General features: G+C 36.5%; 1 protein-coding gene across 3 annotated transcripts in view; it reads right to left on the reverse strand.

The window, feature by feature from the left end:
- Nucleotides 1-26,990, reverse strand: part of LOC139814922 (sodium channel protein Nach) — a 364,065-nt gene that overhangs the window by 168,258 nt on the left and 168,817 nt on the right. For all 3 annotated transcript variants that reach the window (XM_071781444.1, XM_071781445.1, XM_071781446.1), the window contains 2 exons: nt 17,503-17,654; nt 16,383-16,488 (listed from right to left, as the gene is read on the reverse strand). In XM_071781444.1, coding sequence (XP_071637545.1) covers nt 16,383-16,488; nt 17,503-17,654 — 258 coding nt within the window. The remainder of the gene's footprint in view (nt 1-16,382; nt 16,489-17,502; nt 17,655-26,990) is intronic.

The raw sequence follows: 26,990 nt of genomic DNA on the forward strand, positions 1-26,990 counted from the left end.
ATATTTATTGGAATAAATTTTCTATTGATAAATTTATCCCCCCAAGTGTAGTATAATAAAAGGAACAATATTCTATTACATTTATATCAAATTACTGTTATTATAATAATATCTCTGTTTTATATATAGATTTTTGAAACGTTACCTTAGCTTCAAATTTAATTTTTTGCCTATTTTATAAAAATTTCTACGTTTTCCTTTTTCTCTATATGTATATTTGAAATATTTAATTATTTTATTATAATGCAAAAGGCACAAAAGGTATTCTAAATAATATGCTAAACACATAAATACGTGCTAGATGACGAATAGCATTGGCAAGCTGAAATTGATCAATTTCGCACACTTCAAATTCTATATTTTTGTTTTCTTTCTGCTCGATGTTCTTTTTCATTTAACTGTGTTGGATGGAGCGCTTCGAAACCATTAGATGGCGTTATCTGCACTACGACTTGAGACCGACCGTGGCGTTACCAACACATCGCTATCGTCGACGTCGTCGTGTCTTGTAATCCGTTGAACCAGCAACGTTTCTTTTATACGAGATTCTCTTAATATATATACTTGAGTTATATAGAGCAATTTTCATACGCAATAAACTATTTGTATTACTCAGAAGCTGTGTGAGTAAAAGATCCCTGCGCTTCAAACTGAATAAGTCTCTTTTCCTTATCAATCATTATTTTAATATTGTCAATCGATACAGTATCAATTATGTCAACATCACTTGCATATTCTACGATTATATTATTAGGACTGTTTCAGATGTGATATTGTTTGTATCATTTACTGTTACAGGGCTACTTGTTTTACATGTTATATCAATTGTGTCGGGTGGCGCATCAATTGATATTTTACTTTCCTATATATAACATATATATTTATGGTACAATATTAAAACATATTTTACCATTTTTATTTCATTAACTTTTTTGTGCACTATTGCTATTAATTCGTATTAATTTAGTATAAGAATATTTATTCAAATAAATATTCCTTTAATAAATAAATCCAAAGTGCAGTACAATAAGATAAACAATATATTCTACTTTATTTATATAGAATTAATTTACCTTGTTATCGAAAATTGTCTCCGTCTCAACTATAGAGTTTTTCAAACTTTAGTCTTTCACCTATTTTAGATATAAGAACCTCTAAGTTTTTTGAGCCAGGTTTTAACTGTATAAGTAATTCGAAATCAATTTCTTCGCATTTCTACACATTAAAAATTTCTTTTACAATGATAGCTTTACAAGTGATTTACAATAAATATAAAGTGATTAATTAATTAATTAAAGTAATAGGCAATGGTCATAAACTGTCGACAAAAAAATAGATTTTATCACATTTTTTATTTTGTTTAGCTTATGTGTCTTTGGTCTATACAGTTGAAGACACGTAAATTTCTTTTGTACTAGCCTATTTTTAATTTAACATACTGCGGTTTGTCTGTATTCTCGCATTGTTTTTTAGATAAATGTGTCACAAAATGCGTTCAGCAGTTCAGCATGGCATTCAGTTTACGTTACATATATTACATTTTCGGAAATAAATAAATGTACTTATATTGATACAATTAAAATGAGAATACTGTCCATTGTGTTTATAAAATATAGATAAAGATAAATAAAAAATTTTTTACTTACTTGCAAACATCAGTTTTATCACGAGTCAGTAAAACTGTTTTAATAAATTTTCGACTGCTGCATCCATAATGTGTGAAGATTACGTGAGGAGAGAAAGAACACATAAAAACTTTAACGGTCACTTTAGATGTTAGGTATTTCTTATGTATCAATAAGTATATATACTATTATTAGTTTCCAATCACTTTCAATGTTTGCCTTTGCTAGACCCTGTAGTGTCTAGAAAAGTACTGACGAGGACGAACAGGCGGAAACCGGCAAATGTATCCGCGTCCAATATGGCTCCTTCTCCTTCACACAGGATGCGGAAACGTTTGCCGCGCGGCAAGAAACCACGCGGTAGCCAATCACGTGCCGCTTTTTTGTAAGAACCAGAAGTTTATTGGCTACCACGTAGCTTCAGTTCTTCGCACGGCAAGCGTTATAGGCGGACTGTCGGTTATTGCCTGTCGACCTGCCTGTTCGTCCTTGTCAGTATTTATTTATTCTAGTCACTGCATAATAACAAAGCAAGGGCAAAGAACGATCTAACATCTAAAGTGACCGTTTAGGTTTTTGTACCTACGTTCTTTCTCTCCTCACAACCTCATTATGGATGCAGCAGTCAAAGATTTATTAAAACAGTGGGGGTTTCCTAATCTCATACAACTGTTTGAGGGTAAGTAAAGACTTTTATTTTATCTATAAGTATTTATTTATCTTTATCTATATTTTACATACACAATGGCTAGTATTCTCATCTCAATTGTATCAATAAATCAATATAAAGTATTTATTTATTTCTGAAAATAAAATATATGTAACGTGAACTAAATGCTGAACGCATTTTTTTGGCACATTTATGTAAAAAGCGATGCGAGAATACGGACAAGCCGTAGTATGTTAAATTGAAAGTAGGCTAGTAAAAAAGAAAAGTCAACCGTACAGACTGAAGACACATAAACTGAACAAAATAAAAAAAAATTGATAAAATCTATCTTTCTGTCGAAAGTTTATGACCATTGTCTATTATTTTAATTAATTAATTAATAACTTTATAATTATTGTAAATCACTTGTAAAGCATTCATTATAAAAAAAAATTTTAATGTGTACGTAGACAAAGAAATTGATTTCAAATCACTTCTACGGTTAAAACCTGGCTCAAAAAACTTAGACGTTCTTATACCTAAAATAGGCAAAAGACTAAAGTTTAAAAAAAACTTAGAAGCAAAACTCTATAATTGAGACGGAGACAATTTCCGATAACAAGGTAAATTTATTTTATATAAATAAAGTAAAATATATTGTGTTTATCTTATCGTACTGCACTTTGAATTTATTTATTAAACAAATATTTATTTGAATAAATATTCTTGTACTAAATTAATACGAATTAATAGCAATAGTGCACAAAAAAGTTAATGAAATGAAATTTGTAAAATATGTTTTAATATTGCGTCATATACATGTATAATATATATGTATATATATATATATATTGTATAATATATATGTATATATATATATATATATATATATATATATATATATATATATATATAAATATATATGGGGCATTCTTTCTCAAAATAGCCACCCCTCTGCACATTTTATTTTTGAAGATAAAATGCTTTGCGAGATCTCAAAATTTCCGTCAAAAACTCAATCTTTGGATGCCGTATGGCGATTTTCATTTACATTCAAGGGTGGGGCAGTATGACCAAAATATCGCTCAAACCATCCTAAAAAATAGGAAAGTATGCAAATAACATCTAAAATCTTAGCAGTTTCTATCAAATTCGATGCAACTTTGAAACAAAATGGTTTATGACATCCAATTAAATAGTTTTCAGACGTTACTCCCCCTTATAATCAAAATAAACCCTTCAAAACCACCCCTGAATCATCATTTCGACAAATTGACAATTATTCTAAAACAAATAGAGTAAAAAAATTTAAATAGAGTTCACGGGCTGTGAAATTCTTTCAGAATATATTTCAATCAAATTCACCCCCATAAAGATTATAACCAATCAATAAAAATCATCCCCTACACATCATTTAGACAACTGGGCAATTATTCACAGGCAATTAAACATAAAATTTTTTTATTAAGTCTACAGGCCATAGAATTCTACCAGAATGTATTTTGATAAAATTCACACCCATGATGATCAAAATCAGCCCTTAAAAATCATCCCCTAAAAATGAGGTTGAATTGGATCCAAATACATTCTAGTAGAATTCTATGGCCTGTAGACTTAATAAAAAAGTTTTATGTTTAATTGCCTGTGAATAATTGCCTAGTTGTCTAAATGATGTGTAGGAGATTTTATTGATTAGTTATTATCCTTATGGGGTTAAATTTGATTGAAATATATTCTGAAAGAATTTCACGGCCCGTGAACTCTATTTAAATTTTTTTACTTTATTTGTTTTAGAATAATTGTCAATTTGTCGAAATGATGATTCAGGGGTGGTTTTGAAGGGTTTATTTTGATTATTAAGGGGGAGTAACGTCTAAAAACTATTTAATTGGATGTCATAAACCATTTTGTTTCAAAGTTACATCAAATTTGATAAAAACTGCTAAGATTTCAGATGTTATTTGCATACTTTCCTATTTTTTAGGATGGTTTGAGCGATATTTTGGTCATACCGCCCCACCCTTGAATGTAAATAAAAATCGCCATACAGCATCCAAAAATTGAGTTTTTGACGGAAATTTTGAGATCTCGCAAAGCATTTTATCTTCAAAAATAAAATGTGCAGAGGGGTGGCTATTTTGAGAAAGAATGCCCTATATACGTATATATATGTTATAGGAAAGTAAGATATCAATTAATGCGCCAATCGAGATAATTGATATAACATGTGAAACAAGTAGTCCTGTAACAGTAAATAATACAAACAATATCACATCTAAAACAGCTACTCCTAATATAATCGTGGAACGTGCAAGTGATATTGAGATAATTGATACTGTATGACACTACTGTACAGGTTGACAATATTAAAATAATTGTTGATAAGGAAAAGGGACTTGTTCAGTCAGATAAAGAGGAACATATCGAGCAGAAAGAAAACAAACATATAGAATTTGAAGTGTGCGAAATTGATGAATTTCAGCTTGCCAATGCTATTCATTATCTGGTACGTATTTATGTTTAGCATGTTATTTAGAATACTTGTTGTGCCTTTGGAATTCTAATAAAATAATTAAATATTTCAAATATATTATATTAAAGAAAATATATTTCTATTAATAAAAAAAAGCGTTTATTTGTGTAAAGATATTAAAACTAATTTTTCCTCTTATATAGGATCTGAAAACATTTTTAAAAGAAACTAGCACCGGCTATATCATTTTAAACCACTATGAAACGCATGGTCAATTAAATGGACTAATGCGTAGAAAATTAGCAGATGTAATAATAACACATTTGACAATTCCAATTGCTATCACCAAGAAACCATATCCGTAAGTATAATACAAAGCACAAAAAATGTACATCTAAGTAAATAAACATATAAAATAATATAAAATAAATAAAATAAAATACTATAAAATAATACTTACTTATATTTATATTAAACTTATTATTTAGGCTTAAATTGAAAAATATGCACATTAAAGAGCTTGCTATAAAAGTAGCTAATTATTTTAAAGAAAAACCTGAATTGTATTATGTGCCATCCTTATATGAAGGGCGACACCAAAATATTTCAAAAGAAATATTTGTCGATCGATATCGCAACAATCGTAGAGATTATATAAAATCTGGATTAGTAACAAACAAAAAATTTTAAAAAGTAATAGTATGTCGGGATTAACCGTGGAAATAAATAAGGAATGTAAGTAAACTATTACTATTGATTTTGCTGTAATTATTACTATGCAAGACATGTAACGTAACATCAATATATTAACTATTTCTATTTGAAAAATAAATAAATAAAAGTTACTATACATAAGAAATATTTACTATAAAATTAAAAATACATATTATATGTGTAGGTTTAAAATTGTGCAAACCTCATCTGCAATGGTTAAAATATAATAAGGAATCATGGACCGAGGTTGTTGAACATTGGGAGGCAAGTCGACTTGCTAGAATAACGGATATGACTACACACAAGGATGGAAATGTTCATCTCATTTTTACGAAATGGCCAATTTTAAAACATCCGTAGAGTTACAAATTGGTGAATATTTTAGCAGCACTATTTTTATTTCGAAAAGTTCGCAGAAGCCATGTGACTGATCATTTTTAACAATTTTTACAGATCGAATCTGATTATACTGCACAATTCGGAAACATACTTTCTATATACAATGAATGGCTAGAGTTTTCACAAAAAACATATGCTCTCATGAAAATTGAAATTAAAGATAAAGTATATGAGGAACAATTAAACCAAATAAATAAAAATACATCAAAAGGTAACACAAAATTAACATTTTTTATTATTATTTAATCTAATTACTTTGCTACTCCATTATAATATAGATACATTTACTTCGTAATCCCTCAATTTTTTTTAGAAGAAAGAAATATTAGACTCTTAAAACTATTGTCAGCATTATGTATCTCAACAATGAGAATTCGTAAGGATACGAGAAGCATGAAGCTTACAATAAGTGAATCATTAAATTCTTTTATTTTCTCAGTAAATGTAAGTAATATTGTTATATCCTTTATATTTTATGTAAAACAATTTTATGTATGTAAAAATATAATTGCTATAGTTGACCTGAAAGAGATATTTATTTTTTGTTATTCCAGAGTGTGGCGGTCAGCTGTCCGCCACGAGCGCGCGACGGTACGCACGCAACGCGGGCAGTACGACGAGAGGCGCGTGGCACGGACGGCAGCGCGGGCTCGCGCGGCAAGAGGGTTCGGCTCGTGCCCGCTACGCGGCGCATTGCCGGTATCCTTTCGCGTAAGGAAGATTCGACATCGACCCCTATATCTAGGGCAGCTCAGCGGGGCTTCTCCAGCGATCTTCGAGAGCGCCAGTCAGAGCGTGCTCATTACAAAAGCCTCTGACATAACCCTTTTTGGTTACGGAGTGTGCTCCTTATCCGGGCCTTCGTTTATACCTGCTTTGCGGGTTTAACTTTCTTCGGTAAGAGTTGTCAGACACCCTGCCGCGGAAAGGCTTCCGGGGTCGTTACGACCCAGCCCGTCGGACAACACCGAGTCCGGTGGAGACCAAGGCGCTGCCTTCTTCCAGTCTAATCCCGGCTCCGATTTCTGTACCCAGTACCATTTGGCAATCGGAGGGTCCGTTCCCGATCTCCAAGGTGAAGACTTTCCTGCCGTGGAAGCTACACCTTATCGACCTGCCGACCCGAGTACTCCACATCCGGTTCCTACCTAATCCGAGCTTTCCTGGGTATCCGTGGCGATACAGACAGGACCACGTCTTCAAAACTCCTCCTCGACCTCGGCCTCCTTGAATCCGACTAAGTCCGTTACCAACTACCCCGAAGGGCAAGCCAAGGACTCCCGGACGAGATCTCTTTATTCGAAAGGATATCTCTAAGAAGAAGAAGTCTCTAATCAAACAGCTATTCGAGGACGACTAATTAACAACACTTATACACTACACATTAGTAACCTACACTATCACGCACGTCCACATATTCGTACACGATAAAGAATAATAATTCGATTCATTACATTGTAAAATAGAGCATGAATAGAGCGAGATTATATTTAACTAAAAGATATCATTATTGTGGGAACCTCGACGCACCTTCTCTTGATATCCTACCCCACACAGAGTTTTGCTGATTTTGAACGTGATATTGAACGTCAAAGGAATAAAGTAGTTGCATTAAATTTGACTCTGCAACCATTTATTATTTTAGTAGGACGTGACGCTAGCTCAGTTAACGCATACTAGGTTTGCATCGATAAAACATTATATAAAATTGAAAGTGCTCTTAAAGCTGTCGACATATACTACAAGTGCTTTTTTGTATTGCATGCGTGCTATCCTAAAGAATCTCAACAAATACGGCTTTTGATATAAAAATGTTTATATAATATGACAACTGAGCACGATGTATGCAATAGCAAAGTTACATCCATCAAAATAACTTTAAACAAGATGTAAAGAGATTATTTCTTTATTATTATTTTTTTAATATTTTTATTTTACGATAATGTTATACACTGGAAACAAAAATATAGACGAAATTTTGGCAAGAATACAAAGAAAAATAAGAGGACAAGTATAGATTCGATGATATACAAGATATGAAACTATTTGCTTTTGTTTCTTTATAAAAGATTTAATGTTTTGCTAAATGTTTATAAAATGTAAAAATTATTTTTTATTAATTTTGTTTTATACCGTATTTGCGTTTAAGTTTAAAGTAATATTCTTTTTTTTTATAGTTTTATGTTATAGTTTTATGTCCCTTCAAATTGAGAAAAAGTAGGAAATATTATAAGCATAAAAGTAAAGTTTTGTACAGAACTACATTTTAAGGAACTTGTACAACTATTTATACATGTGGATACTGTTTTATTTTCTATGTATTGCGACGCTTTTTCCCTCGGTCTCGCAATCCGGGGGAAGGCAATCGTAGATTGACGGAACGCGAAGCTAAACTGAGACACACAATAATTGGGCGCCAGGCGCGACTAATCGCACCACCGTACAATACTCTATACAGCGCGATATCCCTAATAATACCTCAGGTCGTAGTTTCATTTCAGGGAATTCGGAGAGGAGGCGTAACGCAATTAACCACACAAAAACATAATAAAAGAATCACATCTAATATATTTGAGCAGTCAGTGTAGGTGCAGATATAATGTGTTTGCAATGTAATTTCAGTCAGTGTAAATGTAGGTGTAATGTGTTCGAGCGTATCATATTCGGATTTAGATCATGCGGTAAAGAGAGATCAACGGCTGAGAATCGACGCCAATGAAACGAGCTGACGCGAGGATGTTGAATAGATTACCACAAGAATGTCGGATACGTCGACGCAAGAATGCCAGAAAAACTAATACCGTAAACGGACGCGATAATGTCGGATCGAGTAACACCGGAATATGAGAATATATGAACGCGATAATGTCGAATGTTTAGTACGATAGATGAACGCACGAAAGAATAACGCAACAGACGAACGCAAAGATAGTCGACGCAGACGAACGCACGACAGATTAACGCAAGAAATGAACGCGAAGCTAACGCAATAAATAAACGCAAGAAAGTTTACACAGAGACAATATTCACAATAACTTGAGGTAACGTGGTACCTTACTACGAACGCACAACGAATACTTACGCCGCTTATCTTACCAATCGGATCGCAACGCCTCCACTTACATCTTCGACGCGTACCCGGGCCACCTCGATTCCGCACGACGCAAAAATTACGGACGATCTCGCCGTGTCGGCCACGCTGGCCGGCGATTGCCCCCGAACACAATATGAGGACTCGTATCGCGGACGATCCCGCGGCTTGCCACGCGAATCCCGAATTATTTCGCAAGTCCGGAGATTCCGCGGCCTCGCGCCGATCCCGACAATCTTCCCGTCCCGCCAAACGCAATACTCGCCTTCTTTGAGTATTGCGTTTGGTATCTTCCCGGATACGTTATTCGACCACGAAGCCGAGTGCCCTTTAAAATACGTGACCACTCGCGGCTCGCAGTTTTCCTTCGCGACTTGCTCCCATTATCTCCACACGAGACACGCCGCGATTCACGCACTTAAACGCGACACAATTATCCCGATTGACACGATAGAACACGACACGTTAATTCGACTAACACAATTCACGCCACGCGATTGTCGGCCGTGACGGTATTCCCGGGGAGGGCCTCATTGGTCTCTACTTACATGAGAGTTCACTCTCGGCGGGGCCCTTGCACGAATTCCCATATAATTCTCTCGAAGAAGAGCGCCAGGTAACGCACGCGCTCATACAGCGGTCCACAGGTTATTCCTGCGGCGCCTAGGTAACCGATACGTGTCTGGGGCCAGCGCCTCGAGTGAACCCTCTGTCCTATCGCGGGGACGCCAGGGTGGTGACCTTACAATTCGTCGGTGTTTCTTCTGCAATTCGGGCGGCACGTGATTCGGGCGATGCTCCCTCGTCTCTCTCCGGCACGACAGTGGCGGGACTATGGCTCGCCGGGATCGCGCCGGTTCCCCGCGCCTGCGCTGTAACGTGTAGCTCGACCGGATCGCCGATTCTAGCGTTCCCGGCGCCTAGGCTGCTCGCGCGCCGCTCCTTCCGGTGGCGCTACTCCAACTCTAGGGCGCTCTCACCGGCGCCTCGGCTCCTCGCGCGCCTTCCCTTCCGGCGCGGCGGCGGGGCGGCGCCACTCCAATTACCTCCGACTCGGCGCGGGCTTTTTAAATCAACCGGCTGTCCGGGCCGCGATGATTGACCCGGCGTTCGGTGGTCAGGCTGGCCGGGCCTCGGCCCCGTCCACCGGCAGCCCCTCGAGGTGGCGGTCACAGGGCTGCGCATTTCCCTGGGCCACTCCTCGGCACCCCGGCCTGAGTGGCATTTCGCTCGGGTGTGTCCCGGGGTCCTCTCGATTCCTCTCCTGCCGCTGCTGTGACCGAGTGCGGAGTGAATTCCGGCCGGCGATACTCAAAGGCGCTTGCGGGGAGGTCCGGGCGACCCGACTGCCAACCATGTCCCACGACCGCCTCCTTGGTCCTGCCAGCTCTCCCTCGTTGCGGCTCGCGGCCGTTACACGCTGACTCCGGTCACCACCGGCAATCCCTTAAAAACTTAAAGACTAATTAGACCAATTAATACGCGACCGCTTTCCCCTCGCTCCGACAAGGAGGCATCCCCGAATTCCCCCCGGCCGAGCCCGTCCGAGAAGTAAACGCGACTTGTCACGTCACAGTATATATACAAAAATTTTCAGTTAGGTTTTTTGAAAAGTGGATATATTTAGCATACAAGAGTTTATGTATTTTATCGTAACATATTATCGTATGTGCTTACAACATTTTATATGTATCTTGATGAAAGAATAAAGTATCTATGTTTTTTATCATAAAATTATTTTGCAGATTATTTATCGACAATTTATATTTATACCGTCGATTATACTTTTACCGTCGCGGGACTGATGTTTTATACTCTCTCGGAGCGATAGATTCGGTGGGGGTAGCCGATCGTGCAAGACGCGCGCCGGACGGAGCGGCGCGGTATTACGGTTCCCGGCCGCGCTCTTGTGCTCGGTGAAGATCGGCTTCCGTCGGCGCTTGTTGGAGCTCCGAGGGGATATCGGTGCTGCGAGCCGTTAATGACTCGCGCATACGATCTAGGGTGCATTCGGGGAGACGCTATTACGCTATAAACGCAAACGCTATGAACTTCGTTCGAAGAGCCAATAGCGCGACAGCGATAGCAAGCTGCCCGAACGCAGCTTAAGCGCCAATAGTATTTCGTGCCTCACCTCGAAAATAATAGCGAAAATAGCGCGAGTGATGACGTCACGCTGCCTTTACAGTGACGTCATCATCGTATATCACAGCGCCACAAAGCGTCTCCTCGAACAGTTTTGGACGATAATTGTGCTAATAGCGTGCTCCCCGAATGCATCCCTAATTTGTGAGCGATTAAAAAAAGATGTGGGCGCACCGCGCCCTGTCTTCGCCCGACTGGTGTTCAGTCGGGCGGCATCCGGCCGGTGGTCGCCGGGAAGCGATGCGCTTATGGGGCGCATCGTTACAAGGTGGTATACAGTACTATTGTAGGACAGTGAATTACAATGTATTATTCTGCAGAATCACACAACTTATTCTTTTTGTTAATACACAAATATGTATTTATGTGAAAAATATGTACATGCATGTATATACACATATATATGAAGCCCGGCTGGCGCACAAAAAAAGAAGTATCAAATCAACACTGATATACTTGTATATACGCAAGAATATATAATCTTTTTATAAAAATTTCAACTTTTATTTTAACTTCTTCTCTTAATTGAACCATATAAAACTTCGTTTAAGTATATAAATGATTTCATTCAAGCAAGTTTTCTTCGTTTAACGCAATATAATCTCATTTCAAGATTATATATTCTTGCGTATACCTATACAAGTATATCAGTGATTATTTGACACTTCTTTTTTTTCTGTACGGCCGAGGTATGACAGCGTGGTTAATTTCGTAATTATAATTTATATATGTGTCAGTGTATACATGAATGTATACATGAATGTATACACTGTGGCGTGACAAATTTCGTCCGCCACCCGGACGGGCTCGGCCGAGGGGAAAGTCGGGGGTGCTTCCTCGCTCGGAGAGCGGGGGAGGGCAATTTGTATTAATTAATGAGCGTTACTGAAATTATTTTAAGGGGATTGCCGGTGGTGACCGTGTCACTATGTAACGGCTTTGAGTCGCCGCGAGGGAGGAATCGGAAAACACAGCCAAGGAAACGATCGAGGGACGTGGCTGTCAGTCGGGTCGCGCCCGGACCTCCCCGCAAGCGCAACGTCAAGGTCCGCCGTGCGAGATCCGATCCCGAGCTCGGCCACTGCTGAAGTTGAAAACTGAAGAACCTCGGGGGCGTCCTGACGAAGTACGGCCCTGTGGCCGCCACCCCGAAGGGTTGCCGGTGGACGTGGCCATGGTCTGGCCAGCCTGGCCCACGTAACGCCGGTCAAATAATCGCGGCCCGGACAGCCGGATTATTTAAAAAGGCCGCGCCGAGGTGGAGTAGTTCGAACCGCGCCGCAGGAAGGAGCGGCGCTAGGCGCATGGGAGCGCGCTCGGATTGGCGGACATTGCAAGCGGCGCGCTACGGCGCGATCCCGGCGGACCATTGTCTCCTCACTGTCGTGCTGGACCGAGCGAGATGAACATCCTTCGACGACCGATCCGGAGGCTCTCCGTGGGACATTGTTTGTAAGGTCACCACTCTGGCGTCCCCGCGGTAGTGAGGATTCGTTCGAAGCGCTGACCCCGGTTTGAGATGTCAGTTACCTTGGAAAAGCTGACAATATCTATTACTTGGAGAATGAGCGCCAGTTGTTATTTTACGCTCTACCTTGGCGAGGAGTCTGGATTGGAATCCACTAAGAGGCCCCGCCGAGAACAAATCCTCCTGTGAGTAGAAATCTAGTACGCCCTCCCCAGGAACACCGTCGTGGCCGACAGTCACTTTGCGTATCCGTTAGTGTGTATGGTATTTGTGATAAAGGTTAGAATCGCTATCGCGCTATTGTGTGTATGGTATTTGTGATAAATGTTAGAGTTGCTATCGCGCTATTTCGTGTCGTGGACGTTGGTGTAAATGTAGAGTATTTTCGTGTTGGGTAAGACCGTCGAGTCGTTGGGATTGGCGCGGTGCCGTGGAATCACCGGGTTTCGTCGTGAGCGAGTGATACGGAAATTTCGGGATTCGCATGGCCAGCCGCGGAATCGTCCGCGATTCGGGTCGTCTTGCGTGAGTGAATCGAGGCGAAAACGATCGTCTGCCGCTGGGTCGGCATGGCGAGGCCAACCGCCGAGAGTTGGGTAACGTGGGGCGAGAATGATCGTCTGCCGCTGGGTCGGCATGGCGAGCCCAACCGCCGAGAGTTGGGTAACGTGGGGCGAGGATGATCGTCTGCCGCTGGTTTGGCATGGCGAGGCCACCGCCAAGAGTTGGGTAACGTGCGAGGCGAGGACGATCGTCTGCCGCTGGTTCGACATGGTAAGGCCAACCGCCGAGAGTAAGAGTTGGGTAACGTGAGTATGCGTACGTTGGGTGGGTCCGATTTGTGAGTATAAGTCGTTGCGTGTTATTCGGATTCGTGAGTATGAGTGAGTATAAGTCGTGCGTGTTATTCGGTATTTGAGTGCTTCGTGATTCGTGTATGCGCGGAAGGCGGTTCGCCGCACTGACATTCGTCTTTACATATTTTCCGGTATCTTTCTCGTTTCTGACTCAAGCATATTATTCTGCCTTTCTTATTGCTGATTCAAACACCTTATTCTATCTGTCTCATTTCTGATCTCCAATATATTATTCGGTTTCTGATCTCAAACATACATTTCTGTCTCTGATTTCAAATATGTTGACTACATTTTTGTCTCTGATTTTAACTACGTTATCTCTCCGATTACATTTCTATCACCGACTTCAAATATATATTATTCTATTTCTATTAAGTTGTGCCTAATTAATTGTGTCACGCCTCCTTTCCAAATCTCCATGAAAAGAAACTACGCTCTGAGGTATCGCGTTAGGTATTGATGCTAAGGTATTGTACTGTGGTGCGAAGAGTCGCGCCTGGCGCCCATTTTATTACGTTTATCTGGCAATTATCCGCGGGCATCCGCCCGCGTTACCTTTTCGTCTCTCAACCTAACTTCGCGTTTTGTGAATCCACGATTGCCCTCCTCCGGATAGCGAGACCGTACATAGAAAATAGCGTCGCAACACTTTTTATTAATGAAAAGAATAAGTTGTGTGATTCTGCAGAATAATACATTGTAATCGACTGTTGCACAATAGTGAAATAACACCTTATTTTGACTTTTGAACGCTGATAGCATTTAAACGGTCAATTATTGTGAATCTTGCCTATTGTAACTTTTGATCAGCATCACATAAACTATTTATTTCCAAAGTCTCAGTAAATTTCACCAAATTCCAATTTCCATAAGAGTTGTGCAGGGTCCTTTAATTACTTAGGATTTATAATCTTTGTTTAAGTCGTTAAAATAAATAAGATTTTTTCCAAACTATAATAATGTATGCATTTTTAAAATATTTATAACACAAAACAAGTTATCATAAAAATAAAACTAAATATCTTCGAGTTGTAAAGCCTCAAAACTAAGAATATAAAAGATTTCTTAGAATCTTAACACAATGGAACTAAATAGGCACTTTATTTCAAACACTTTCTCTCGATATTTTAATAGTCTACGTACGTTAGAAGAAAAATGTGTTAATAACAAATGAGCTTATAAATGTATCTCGATATGTGGTATCTTTTGACTACATTTGTATATACGTCTCCGTTAATCTGCTTTAATAACGTCCATAATTCCAATGTAAGATATGTAAACATCTGTTATAACACTGTTATTACATTGTTATAACAATAGGGTTATAATAATAGTAGTTATTTTACATCTATTAGTGAAGACATTACATGAATTTCTAAATCTGATTTTGAAGAAATGTAATTAAAATACTTTAATTCTTAAAAACTTTTATTTTTTATAAACGTGAGATTTTAAGATATTTTTGTGAAAGAACCATTATTTTTTAACAATAACTTCTTGAATATTTAAATCATTAAAAAATTTGGTTAGATTAAAATGAATTTATATAGGATAGTCCGAGCCGAATCAGATCACAGGGTGAATCGGATAAGTTTTAAGATAGTTTTCGTTAATTACTAATTAGCACGATAAAACAGTTTGTTTGAAACAAAACACTAACTGTCTTAAAACTTATATTGATCCGATTCGCCCTGTGATCCGATTCGTTTCGGTCTACCCTACGATATGCAGTCACGCAGAAAATACATATATACATATATAATATTATTTCGTTTAAGATTAAAATATTCAATAAAATTTTTATTTAAAAAATTAAACAAATGTTAATATTAATTTTAAAAACTAACTAAAAAATATTATAGATATACAGTATATAGTTATAATTATATATTATATATAATTACTCAATTCTAAATGTATTATTTACTTTAATTATTTAAAACAAAAGATATAAATAAAAATAAAATGTTATGAATAAAAACGAAAGATAATTGATTTTTTAAGATAAAAGACATAATTAAAAGTATTTTAAAAATGAAAATGAATCTTAAATATTTTAGTGAAAATCACATTTATTGGGAAGAATGTTATTTCCGGGGCTCCTCAATTTGGATAGGTGTATTGGATAGATCTTTCGCTGAGAAAAAAAATGCCGCAAACCACAACGCGCTACGATGCATAGTTTTCGAGATATCAATTTATATAATCTATAATACTACGTCTACTTAAATGAGCTCGTAAAGCACGCCACGAACATGTGGAACCTCGTTTCGCATGGAAAGTGTATGCGTGGAAACAGTAGGTCCCGCCCCTCTGCGGGGGGCTCCACTACTGTTAAACTCGACACTATGGGTGCATTCGGGGAGCACGCTATTAGCACAATTATCGTCCAAAACTGTTCGAGGAGACGCTTTGTGGCGCTGTGATATACGATGATGACGTCACTGTAAAGGCAGCGTGACGTCATCACTAGCGCTATTTTCGCTATTATTTTCGAGGTGAGGCACGAAATACTATTGGCGCTTAAGCTGCGTTCGGGCAGCTTGCTATCGCTGTCGCGCTATTGGCTCTTCGAACGAAGTTCATAGCGTTTGCGTTTATAGCGTTAATAGCGTCTCCCCGAATGCACCCATAGTGTGCCTTGCAAAGTACATGCGTGAACTTTCCACGCGTGGTAAATTGCAAACCCAATACCGTACAACAATATTGCTATTATTACATTTAAAAATCGATATCTCGGAAACTATGCATCGTAGCGCATTGTGATTTACGGCATTCTTTTTCTCAGTGAAAGATCTATCAAACACACCTATCAAATTGAGGGGCCTCAGAAATAACATTATCCTCCATTTATTAAATTTTTCAATATTTAATATATAAATATTAAATTATTATTAATTTGTGTTGATTTCAATTAATTAAAAATTAGATAGATAAGTAAGAAAATATTGATTAAATTACTTTTACTCCATATGCTCCGATAATTGTAGCGTGATAATCATTCGGATCAGAATTTACTACTATGGTCATACCGGTTTCAAATCCGCAGGCGGCAGATCTTTCAACACTTTAACAATTTAAAAATCTATATTAATTGGAAAATATAATGTAATATAATTATTTGTAGAATTTGCAGAGTCGGACTATAATATTCATAAGCTCTTTTAACTTTTTATTCAGATATAAGAAGACTAATACTTTTTTTGGTAATTGTTTAGAATTTGAACTTTTTCCCAATTTTAAAGTTTTCAATTTTTTTCTTTGCGAAAGAATGTATTTTGTTGTTAAGTTGAAGAATTGTACGGGAGAGATAAAAAACCTTTTTTCTTTGCAAATTTTAGTAACTTTTCTCAATTAATGTTTTTGGTAATTATTTAGATTAGCAAACCCAATGACCTTGACTTTGACATATGTTGTCAAAGTTATCCTCCTGAGTAACCTTTAAAAGGTTTTAGCCGTCACTCGTTGTTTATTAAAAAGTTATTAACAAAAAAGAATTTAAATAAAATGTATATAATTATTGAACAACGCGTACATAAGAATAGTGAGTTTTTATGTTGACCTACTGTAGGACTTCTTAATATTTGTTATTGCTTATTAGAACTCTAAATTTCTTTTACTTGAAAGTACAGTAATTACTCTTAATATAAAATGATTCCACATGGGTTTCCAACTTTCTAACTTTCCACGCGAAGTGCGGCCCATTTCACTCCACCCTCTACTTGTTTACTCTCTTTCCCGCCCAAGCATTTACTTCCATATGCAAATAAAGTAGATCATATATTCTTCGACCTCCCCCGATTGATTATTATTATTGTCGAAGTCACAACAAACTTTTTTTGCAAGACAACCGCAAAAAATATCAAAATTGGGAAAAACCTTTATTCTAAACACTCTTTTTTCTATTTTGACTTTTCTTACTACAAATTAAATTATAAAATAATTTTTTGTCTCAATCCTTACTTTTACTTATTAAAGAAAATATTTTTTTTTCTAAACTTTCTGATTTTGTGTATAAACCTTAAAATATTTCGTAAAGCTTAAGAACTCTCTTTCGACTCTGCAGAAATAATGTTTATACTTGTCCAATGTTATTGTATCTGGAAAAGTGTAATAATTAAAACTGCAGCATAGGCCATCTCGTGATAAACTTTGCTTGAAATATCTGTCACATTGATCAATTGTGTCTTTCCATTTACACATTGTTAATAAAGTACTGCAGTTTCGTGTTATCTGAAAAAAAGATGCGAAGTTAGCTTCTTTAAAATAAGTGCGTTAAAATGCAAAACAATTGCAATACACGAATGTACTAATACAATAACAATAACGTAATTGTTAATAAATTATTTAGTAAAATAATATCATTTTATAAATTAATATAATTTAAATTTTACATTATTATGCATTCTATTTATCAAGTGTATCTTATAAAGGCATAATATAATATTTTTTAGATACTAAAAAAACACGATCTTTTTTCTACAAAAATTTACTTATAAAAGGCAAGTAAGAATTAGAAAATTAGTATTTGATTTAAAAAAATTCTATAAATAGTTTAAAAAGATGAAGTGGAGCTTTTATGAGTTAATGTTAAGAGCAATTTCTTGTTTTACAATAAAAATTATGTTATTTAAAATCAAATCACAAACACACACACACACACACACACACACGCGCGCGCGCGCGCCCGCACGCACGCACGCACGCACGCACGCACTGTTACCGTAAGTTTATGTACTGTATGAGGTATTTTATTTTATCTAGAGTGTTTCGTATTGTTTATATTTATTATGGCTCGAGCGTATGTAGCGTGATTATTGTGTCGAATCACGCATCGTTAAGACGATTATTTGAAAGCGATCGTGAGATTCCGTCAATTCCCGGAATCTCAGGTGTCGCTTACCGACGATTTATCGGTTATTATCCTTCTTCGAATCGGAGGATCACTGTCAATCCTAACTCCATCGCCTCTAGCACACATATAATACGAAGCATTACTCGCTAGTTCGAGTAGACAATAAACGCGACTTATATAGAACGATAATTTAAGAAGTTTTTGAATTATTGAGACGCTGCAACCTGCCCGCTTCCCAAGTGAGCGTGACTACATTATAAGCAACCTGTGCCTCACCTTGTGTCGACAGTGGAGCTACCCGGGACTTACACGCAAGGAAAATTTAAGGAGAGGGAGGGCAGAGTCCGCCGAGGAGGGCACAGTCTGTGACGGTAACCCATCAGCGGCCCCGGAAACGAAGAACGAGGGTGCTGAGTCGCCGAGGAGTGGAGCTCCGTGTCAGCGATCAATCGACGATCTCGGAAGCAGAGAGGAGGCGATGGACTATCAGCCATGAACAGCGAAAACATCCATGGAGCGGTCAATCGGCAGTCGAGGTAGGAATTCACGTTCTTTTCATTGCCAATCGAATGTTTATTGGTCTTTCAATTAATAAATTATTTCATATCCATACTTTATATATATTTGGTATATATATTATATAAAGTATGGAGTAGAGTATGGTTCAGATCTCAACGCTAAAAAGGAAAACGCACGTTAATAAAGGCGTCGTGTACGCGTATTCGAACATACGCAGAATCGATGACACACCCACACAGCAAAATATATCTCCAAGATATCTGAATGACGGAATATTAGTCCAGTCGGCACGTCGTTAAAAATGACAAATAAATCGACTAATTAGGACAAAGCTGCAAAAAATTTTAATCTCTTTATTTGGGTGTCAGTAATGACATACTAAGTTTTCGATTTCCCCCATGGTGTGCTTCGGCCGCCATCTTGGAAGAAAAAGGTGAAAAATCGGTTTTTCGCGAATATCTTGGTTTCCATTAGACTTAGGCTAAAATAGTTTAATGCAATATTGTAAGGAATTAAATTCTTTACAAAAAAGGAAGTATAGATTTTTTCCTACGACCAATAGTTTTGGCGCTAGAGCCGGGAAAAGTAGGATACTTTTTGTAACAAACGGTTTCAGCGACTTTATCTCGCCGTAGGGGAGACCGGGGCTATTCGTAACACTGCTGAAATTTTGTCGCGGGCCTAACTTTAAAATGCTTGCTGCTAGAAACCTGTAATATCAATCACAGATGTTTCTTAGTGTCCTCTAGGTACCAACGGAATGGCATTTGCGTGTCAACCATTTTTCTCTCTCAGTGACAGAAAGTTTGATTTCAAGTGCTCAAAATACATTTTTTTAAATCCTAAAAATTTGTTTTCTCGCCGAATAAAATAATAAGAGATCCGAAACGGTAAGTTGTATTCAGTCACTCGACTTCACTAAGCATAATGCATGAATAAGGAAAAATCACGCCGGGGCATTTCGTGACACGAGCAATCGGGGCAACCAAAAACGCCACGAATAAGCGTTCAAAGGAAAAACCAATTCGCAGGGGCCGCGGACGCCTTCGAGAAGTGGTTTCCCGTAATCGAATGTGAGCAATGAAGGCAATTAATGGAACAGGCGTTACATTTTTTCTCATAATTTTTTATACATATAATATGTAAATTCTGACAAATAAAGGCTTTTTCAAAGTATAAAGTAGATAAAAATTGCAAAAACAAAAGAAATCTATATAGTTTGTTCAATCAGAGAAAGTGTTACGCATTATCCCGTTTGTCACGAATTACCCAGGCTTCGGGGCAATTCGTGACACATGACACAGCGATACATTTTTTGATATATTTCAAGACTCGTGAGAGAAAAACCTATATATTTTTTTCTTTTAAACTAGAGAGATGGACGATTACATCGCACTAATAAAAATTTTTTAAACATTTATACGAAGCGAGAAAAAAATTTGAAACAAAAATGTGTCACGAATAGCCGCGGTCTCCCCTATCTCACTTCTCAGAGGCTGTAGTATACTTTTGAACTCGTTTCCTCACCACCTTGCGGTAGAGTTAGTGGCGGTATAAAGATTATTGCTTTTTATCATTTATTGACTCATGCTATTTTTAAATCTATATTATTTATATGTGCTGGTATTATTATTCATTCTATAATAAATAATCAAGATATTCGTTTATTAGGGAATTTAAATAAAGTGATTCCTTTTACTATAATGAGATTTATAATTTCAAGGTTAGCTTTATGTGCATTTCCTTTTATAGCTGGGTTTTATTCAAAGGATTTTATTATGGAGGAAGTATATATATTAATGGTAAATATATTTTTAATAGATTTAATTTTAACTTCCTTAATGTTTACAGTTTCTTATTCTGTACGTTTATATTATTATATATTTTTTGCTAATATAAAGTTTTATAATTATTTTAATTTAAGAGAGAATAAGTTAATGAATTTATCTATAATAATTTTAGTAATTATGAGGATTTTTGTAGGGTCAATATTAAGGTGGTTATTTTTTTTTGATGTCCATGGGGCTTATTTAGAATTAGGGTTAAAATTATTGACTTTAAGAAGATGCATTTGTGGGTTAATTGTGGGGATTTTTTTTATAGTAAATAATTTTATAAGTAAGTTTTATTATTTAAATTTTTATATAAGTTCAATATGGTATTTAAATTATTTATATTTGTGATTGTATAATCCTTTTAATGTGACGGGGGTTAAATTAATAGGAGTAGATTTAAGTTGGTTTGAATACTTAGGAAGGAATTCATTAAAATATATAATTCAATATTTTCAAATTATATTTATGTATAAAATATATATATTTTTATATTTATTTATTAATATTTTAGGGTGAGATATTTGTTGCTTTAAAATTTAAATAGCTTATACATATAAAGTATATAATATTGAAGATATTAAGAAAATTAGTAAATTTTTAAATAAATATATAAAATATTATTTTTATAATGAAAATATAATGTTTTTATAAACTATATTTAAATTATTTGTTATTTTTGGCGTTTTTTTTTTATGTGGTGTCCGCTGTAGGCCTAATCCACTCAGTTTATTATTAAGATTGTGTGTGAGTGAAAGGAGATGTAAAAATCGATTGTCACAATGCTTACGAAATAGGAATGTCTTCAATGTTACAAATCATTGGCAATAATTTCAGTGATATTAAATTTCAAAAAAAAAAGAGTCATTCCTCTCCGAGCAGCAAATTCATCAATAAAAATTGAAGACGAAATCGTTCCAATTAATCCAACCATACTTTTTTAAAGAATTTTGTTGGCTAAAAAATCTGATCAACATTTACAACAATATTTGCGGTACGAACTGGCTCCCTTTCCTCTCTCACTTTTCAATGAATTAAGGATGCAAAAGACAAAGAAATCGAGTTTGTACGAAGCATTTTCTCCTGTGACTGATGTCATTAATTTCAAAAATTTCGTGCACGTTATAGACGGTGGATATCTTCTTCATCGAATTGTATGGCGTCAACAAGAAACTTTCGCACAAATATTGGATAAATATGTTGATTATGTAAAGAAATATTACAAATCAAATAGTTTCGTCATTTTTGATGGATATCCGGGTCTTCGACGATCAAACAAACATGTTTCTGCGAGCGTACTTTTCAATGAATCTATGATAGTTACCATGCCCCAAGAAAAATTTCTATCGAATGAAAAAAATAAGGATAGACTTATCTCAATGTTGGATAAAAAACTTCAAACTGCAGGATTTATTATTAAGCAAGCTATTGAAGATGCTGACAATCTTATTGTCAATACTGCGATTGATGCATCGAAGAATTACGATTCCGTAGTAATAGTTGGCGAAGATATTGATCTTTTGGTGTTACTGACAGCCTTAGCATCATCTAAATCTAACATCTATTTCATGAAACCGAGCAAGGGAAAAACAGAGCAGAAGATTTATTCATCTACTTCCTTCCAATATCCTGATATTGCTGAGCATATTCTGTTTCTTCACGCATTCACTGGTTGTGATACCACTTCAACATTTTTCAGGCAGGGTAAAATAAAATTTATTAAACTGTTCCAAAAAGATGAAAATTTGCAGAATATTTCAAAAATTTTTGGAGATCCGGATGCTCAGCCAGATTTCATTGACATAGCAGGACAAAAATGTATTCTCGCTTTATACAGAGCAAAGAGCAATAGTTTTCTGGATAAGTTTCGATTTTCATGCTTTGCCAAATCTACGTCGAAAGTAATGTTCAACATTGCTTCTATACCACCTACTGAAGCAGCTGCACACGTCAACACTCCCTCATGGTGCGTCTCCACCTGCGAGTAAGAACTCTCGAGAGTCTCTCTCTCTTTCTCTCTTTTTGCTCTCGAGAGTTCTTACTCGCAGGTGGACACGCACCATTAGAGTCTACCATCAGATTCAGCAGTGGCGCGGAGTTAAGAAAATCCTCAAGATTGGGGCTAGAAATATACAAGAAATGGTTTATTTCCAGTTCCTTCAATGAAGGAAGCCGCTCCGCAGGATATTCTGAAGATTTTCTGCAAATGCACAAAAGGCTGCAAAGCGAATTGCTGTTGCAGAAAAGCTGGATTGCGATGCTCTGTGACTTGTTTCAACTGTCGAAGTCAAGCATGCACATCGACATTATAATAGATCACTGTGACAATAAAGAAATCGACGTAACTGTTCAACATTTTGAGGAAACATTGACCGATCTTGACAATGAGATTGATTCGAACAACGAGGAAGAACCAGAAAAAGCAGAAAAGGAAGATAATATTGTGGAAAAGGAAGATGCTGCGGAAGATGACATTTGCCAACCCTCTACATCAAAAAGACCAAGATTAGAATAATTAATTTTTTTATAACGGTTTTTTTTATTTGCGCATCACGTTCCGTGCCTGACTCGCATTCGCCGTTTTAAATTGTTGACACTTTTGCGAGTTTAATTATATTATTGAATAATTAAGATAACCCTGGCAAAAAAATTCTCATAATCTTAATAATAAACTGATTGTGAGTGGATTAAGCCTACAGGGAACACCACATTAAAAAAACGCGTCACTAACTCTACAGTGGTGAGGAAACGAGTTTAAAAGTATACTACAGCCTCTGAGAAGTGAGATACGGCAAGATAAAGTCGCTGAAACCGTTTGTTACAAAAAGTATCCTACTTTTCCCGGCTCTAGCGCCAAAACTATTGGTCATAGGAAAAAAACCTATACTTCCTTTTTTGTAGAGAATTTAATTCCTTACAATATTGCATTGAACTATTTTAGCCTAAGTCTAATGGAAACCGAGATATTCGCGAAAAACCGATTTTTCACTCCTTTCTTCCAAGATGGCGGCCGAAGCACACCACGGGGGAGGTCGAAAACTTAGTATGTCATTACTGACACCAAAACAAAGCAATTAAAATTTTTTGCAGCTTTGTTCTAATTAGTCGATTTTCAAATGTACTTGCCGACTGGACTAAGAAGGACGACCCGGCTATACTGTGAAAATCGGAACGCCCGTTATGGGCTTAGTCACTGCGACTATCTCGATACGGATTGTCGATCGGAAACAAGGAAAACTTCGAATAAAAGGTAAATTTGGTGATCTCTTTCGAAATCAGAACATATAAATCGGTAGCGCGTAAATAACATTTACGTACACTTATGTCGGTAGCGCGTAAATATGCGTTGACGTACATTATGAAGTAGCGTGTAAATATGCGTTTACACTCACTATGGTTCTTGATTTCAGAGATCCCAATACATTTATACGCTAAAAGCCTCGAATTGTATAAACGGTATTATTATTACGATGTGAAGAATACTTCCTTCACTTTCGGAACGAAACGGACTGTAAATACAAGCGGTATTATGCTTAAACTGAGCTCAGTGTAATTAACATTATTTTGCTATCGTGGTTGCAACCAGATTAACCTAAGTCACATATATTTTCCTTCGAGTAAATTCGAAGCGTTGCCATTAATATTTCGAGCAAGGTCACTACGATCTTTATTAACGTGGTGTTAATTTACGTCTCATATTATATTCAATTTTATGATAAATCCATTTCGTGTTGATAAATAATATTTGCGTTGATAAACGAGAAGTAAACTTCTCGATACGAACAATTAATACTTGCGTCTTACATTCAATTACTTGCGTCTTATATTCTATTACTTGCGTCTTATATTCAATTACTTGCGTTTTACATTCAATTACCTTGCGTTTTATATTTAATTATCTTGCGTTTATATTCACTTACCTTGCGAATTATATTCCATTATATTGCGGATTATTCTATTCTATTGCTGGAATGCATGAGTCAATAGGATATTTAAGTAAGCGTTGCTTGATTTGCGATATATATATATATATATATATATATATAGTGGACTGTATAATATTTCTTTCGATTATTCGTTCGCATAATAACAGTTCTTTCAGAAGTATATGACTATTTGTAATAAAGTGTTTTGTGCCACACATTTCTTTACTGATTACAATCAGATTGACTCATGAATTCATATGGATTGTTCTTTATTTTGTGATCATATTTGCATGTATGATTAATTATGTATTTTATGTGAACAGTTCTTTTTTTGAGACGGATTGATTATGTATTAATCTTGATTACGTCAAGATATAATTCAGCAAACGGATTGCACTGGTTTGCTTTTGCATGAAATGTTATCTGGGCACGTATCCAATCCATGATTCCATCTTACGCACAACAGCCACTTGACTGTGGACCTTTACAATCTATCGATAAAACACACACTCCTTTACAAAGACTCGACGTAAACATTCCCTCGTACTGCACGAACATTTTCAACAAGGTGTGAAGAACTATACTTACAGACCGTGAGGTCAGTATACTCGATAAAAACTGTAAGGTTTACTATTAATAACTTATAAGACTAATTTATCAAATTTTCTCTTCTTTCTTTTATGTCTACTTATTTGAAATTAAAGAAACATTGAAAATCATCTGGCAAAGTTGCCTGAAGAGTTTCGGTAAATTTCTTAAATTTATTATTAATTATTATTAATTAATAATAATCATCATGTAACATTCTTACTCACTTTAATTTTATTATTTTCATATTTTCTTAATTTTTAGACAGATACATACAACACTGGCCCGCATGGAAAAAAAATAGAACGTGCAAAAGATTCCAAAAAGATCTAGTATTCCGCAGAAACCAAACTGCCTTCCGATTGGAAATATGGAACAGTTCGAAGCATTTGAAAAGCTCAACACGGCAGAATTCGATACTGTTGTAAATATACTGAACCAGCTCATATGCATGCATGCAACAATACGCAAAATGCTAGTAAACTGAGGTTTTGATAATTTTGTTTTAATTGCAGGTGTCGTACTCTGAATACCTCGGGGCTACGCTACAAAACATTAATCCAATTTTAAAGGAATCTCTCGATGATGCTTTCAGCCATAGATTTACGTGGCTAGGCAACAATGAAAAAATATCCATGCGAAAAACCGCATTAGTCGATGCAACATATAGTATGTACTCTTTTTGCTCTATCTTATTACTATAACTATATTTTATAAAAATATTATTTTCTTGTGGTAGCATATAATGAAAAACAGGAATGTGCAATTTGCACGATTATTTACAGTACGTCGGTATATTTAATACATTAATTAATCCGCCAAAGAGCCTCTCGCGAATAATACTTCTCCCTCTTTTCTCCTTCGATCTTGTGATGCATCTATAAAATGTCATTAGTACTATGTGAAATTATATATATTATATACAACTGCATTTCAATTTTCTTTAGGTGCAATAGCAAAGACGGCAACATCTAATGGAGAGGCAGTGCCAAAATACGATGAGTTTAAGTAAATCTTAATAAAGCAATTATGCTATTATTTATTACAAATTCACTTAATTAAAATGATTACTTTATTTCAGAAATGCAGTTAACGAGGCTTTACGGACTGCCAAACAGAGGCATCGCAATCGCTTAAACAGGCCTGAAAGGAATAATAGAGAGTCTGATAACGCATTCCAGAGATATTACCGACGATACCAAGATGATGGCCATCATCAGGACAATGAACAGGAATAATCTGACCAGGACACTGTACAAGAACAATCTGACCAGGACACTGTACAAGAACAATCTAACCAGGACACTGTACAGGAACAATCTAACCAGGACACTGAACAAGAACAATCTGACCAGGACACTGAACAAGAACAATCTGACCAGGACACTGAACAAGAGATTTGGAAGGGCAGTTAGCACGATGGCTGGAAAGGCTCCAGCAATTCGAATTTGAGGTTATCCATCGTAAAGAGGAGTCCCACAAGAATGCTGACGGACCATCTAGGCGTCAGTGTGACGAGTTTGGCTGTGGTTATTGTGAGAAAGTTGAGAAGAAAAATTTCGAAGAACAAGACAAGATGGTTGCTCGTTTGATTCTTCAGAGAGAGAGCCCAGAGGTCTGGCGTAAGGAACAAAGTGAGGACACGGGAATTACATTCATTCTTCGAGCTAAAGAAACTGGGATCCGTTCTCCACATTCTGAAATCCCTGACGGAGACGTTTCCGCTCAGATCTACTGGTTACATTGGGACGCTCTAGTTTTAAAGGAAGAAATCCTATATAAGAGGTGGGAGGCCCCAAATCTGAAAACAAGCTTTTTTTCAGCTTGTTGTCCCCCGAAGTCGAGTCAA

This window comes from Temnothorax longispinosus, chromosome 6, assembly GCF_030848805.1.
Source record: "Temnothorax longispinosus isolate EJ_2023e chromosome 6, Tlon_JGU_v1, whole genome shotgun sequence".
Lineage (NCBI taxonomy): Eukaryota > Metazoa > Arthropoda > Insecta > Hymenoptera > Formicidae > Temnothorax > Temnothorax longispinosus.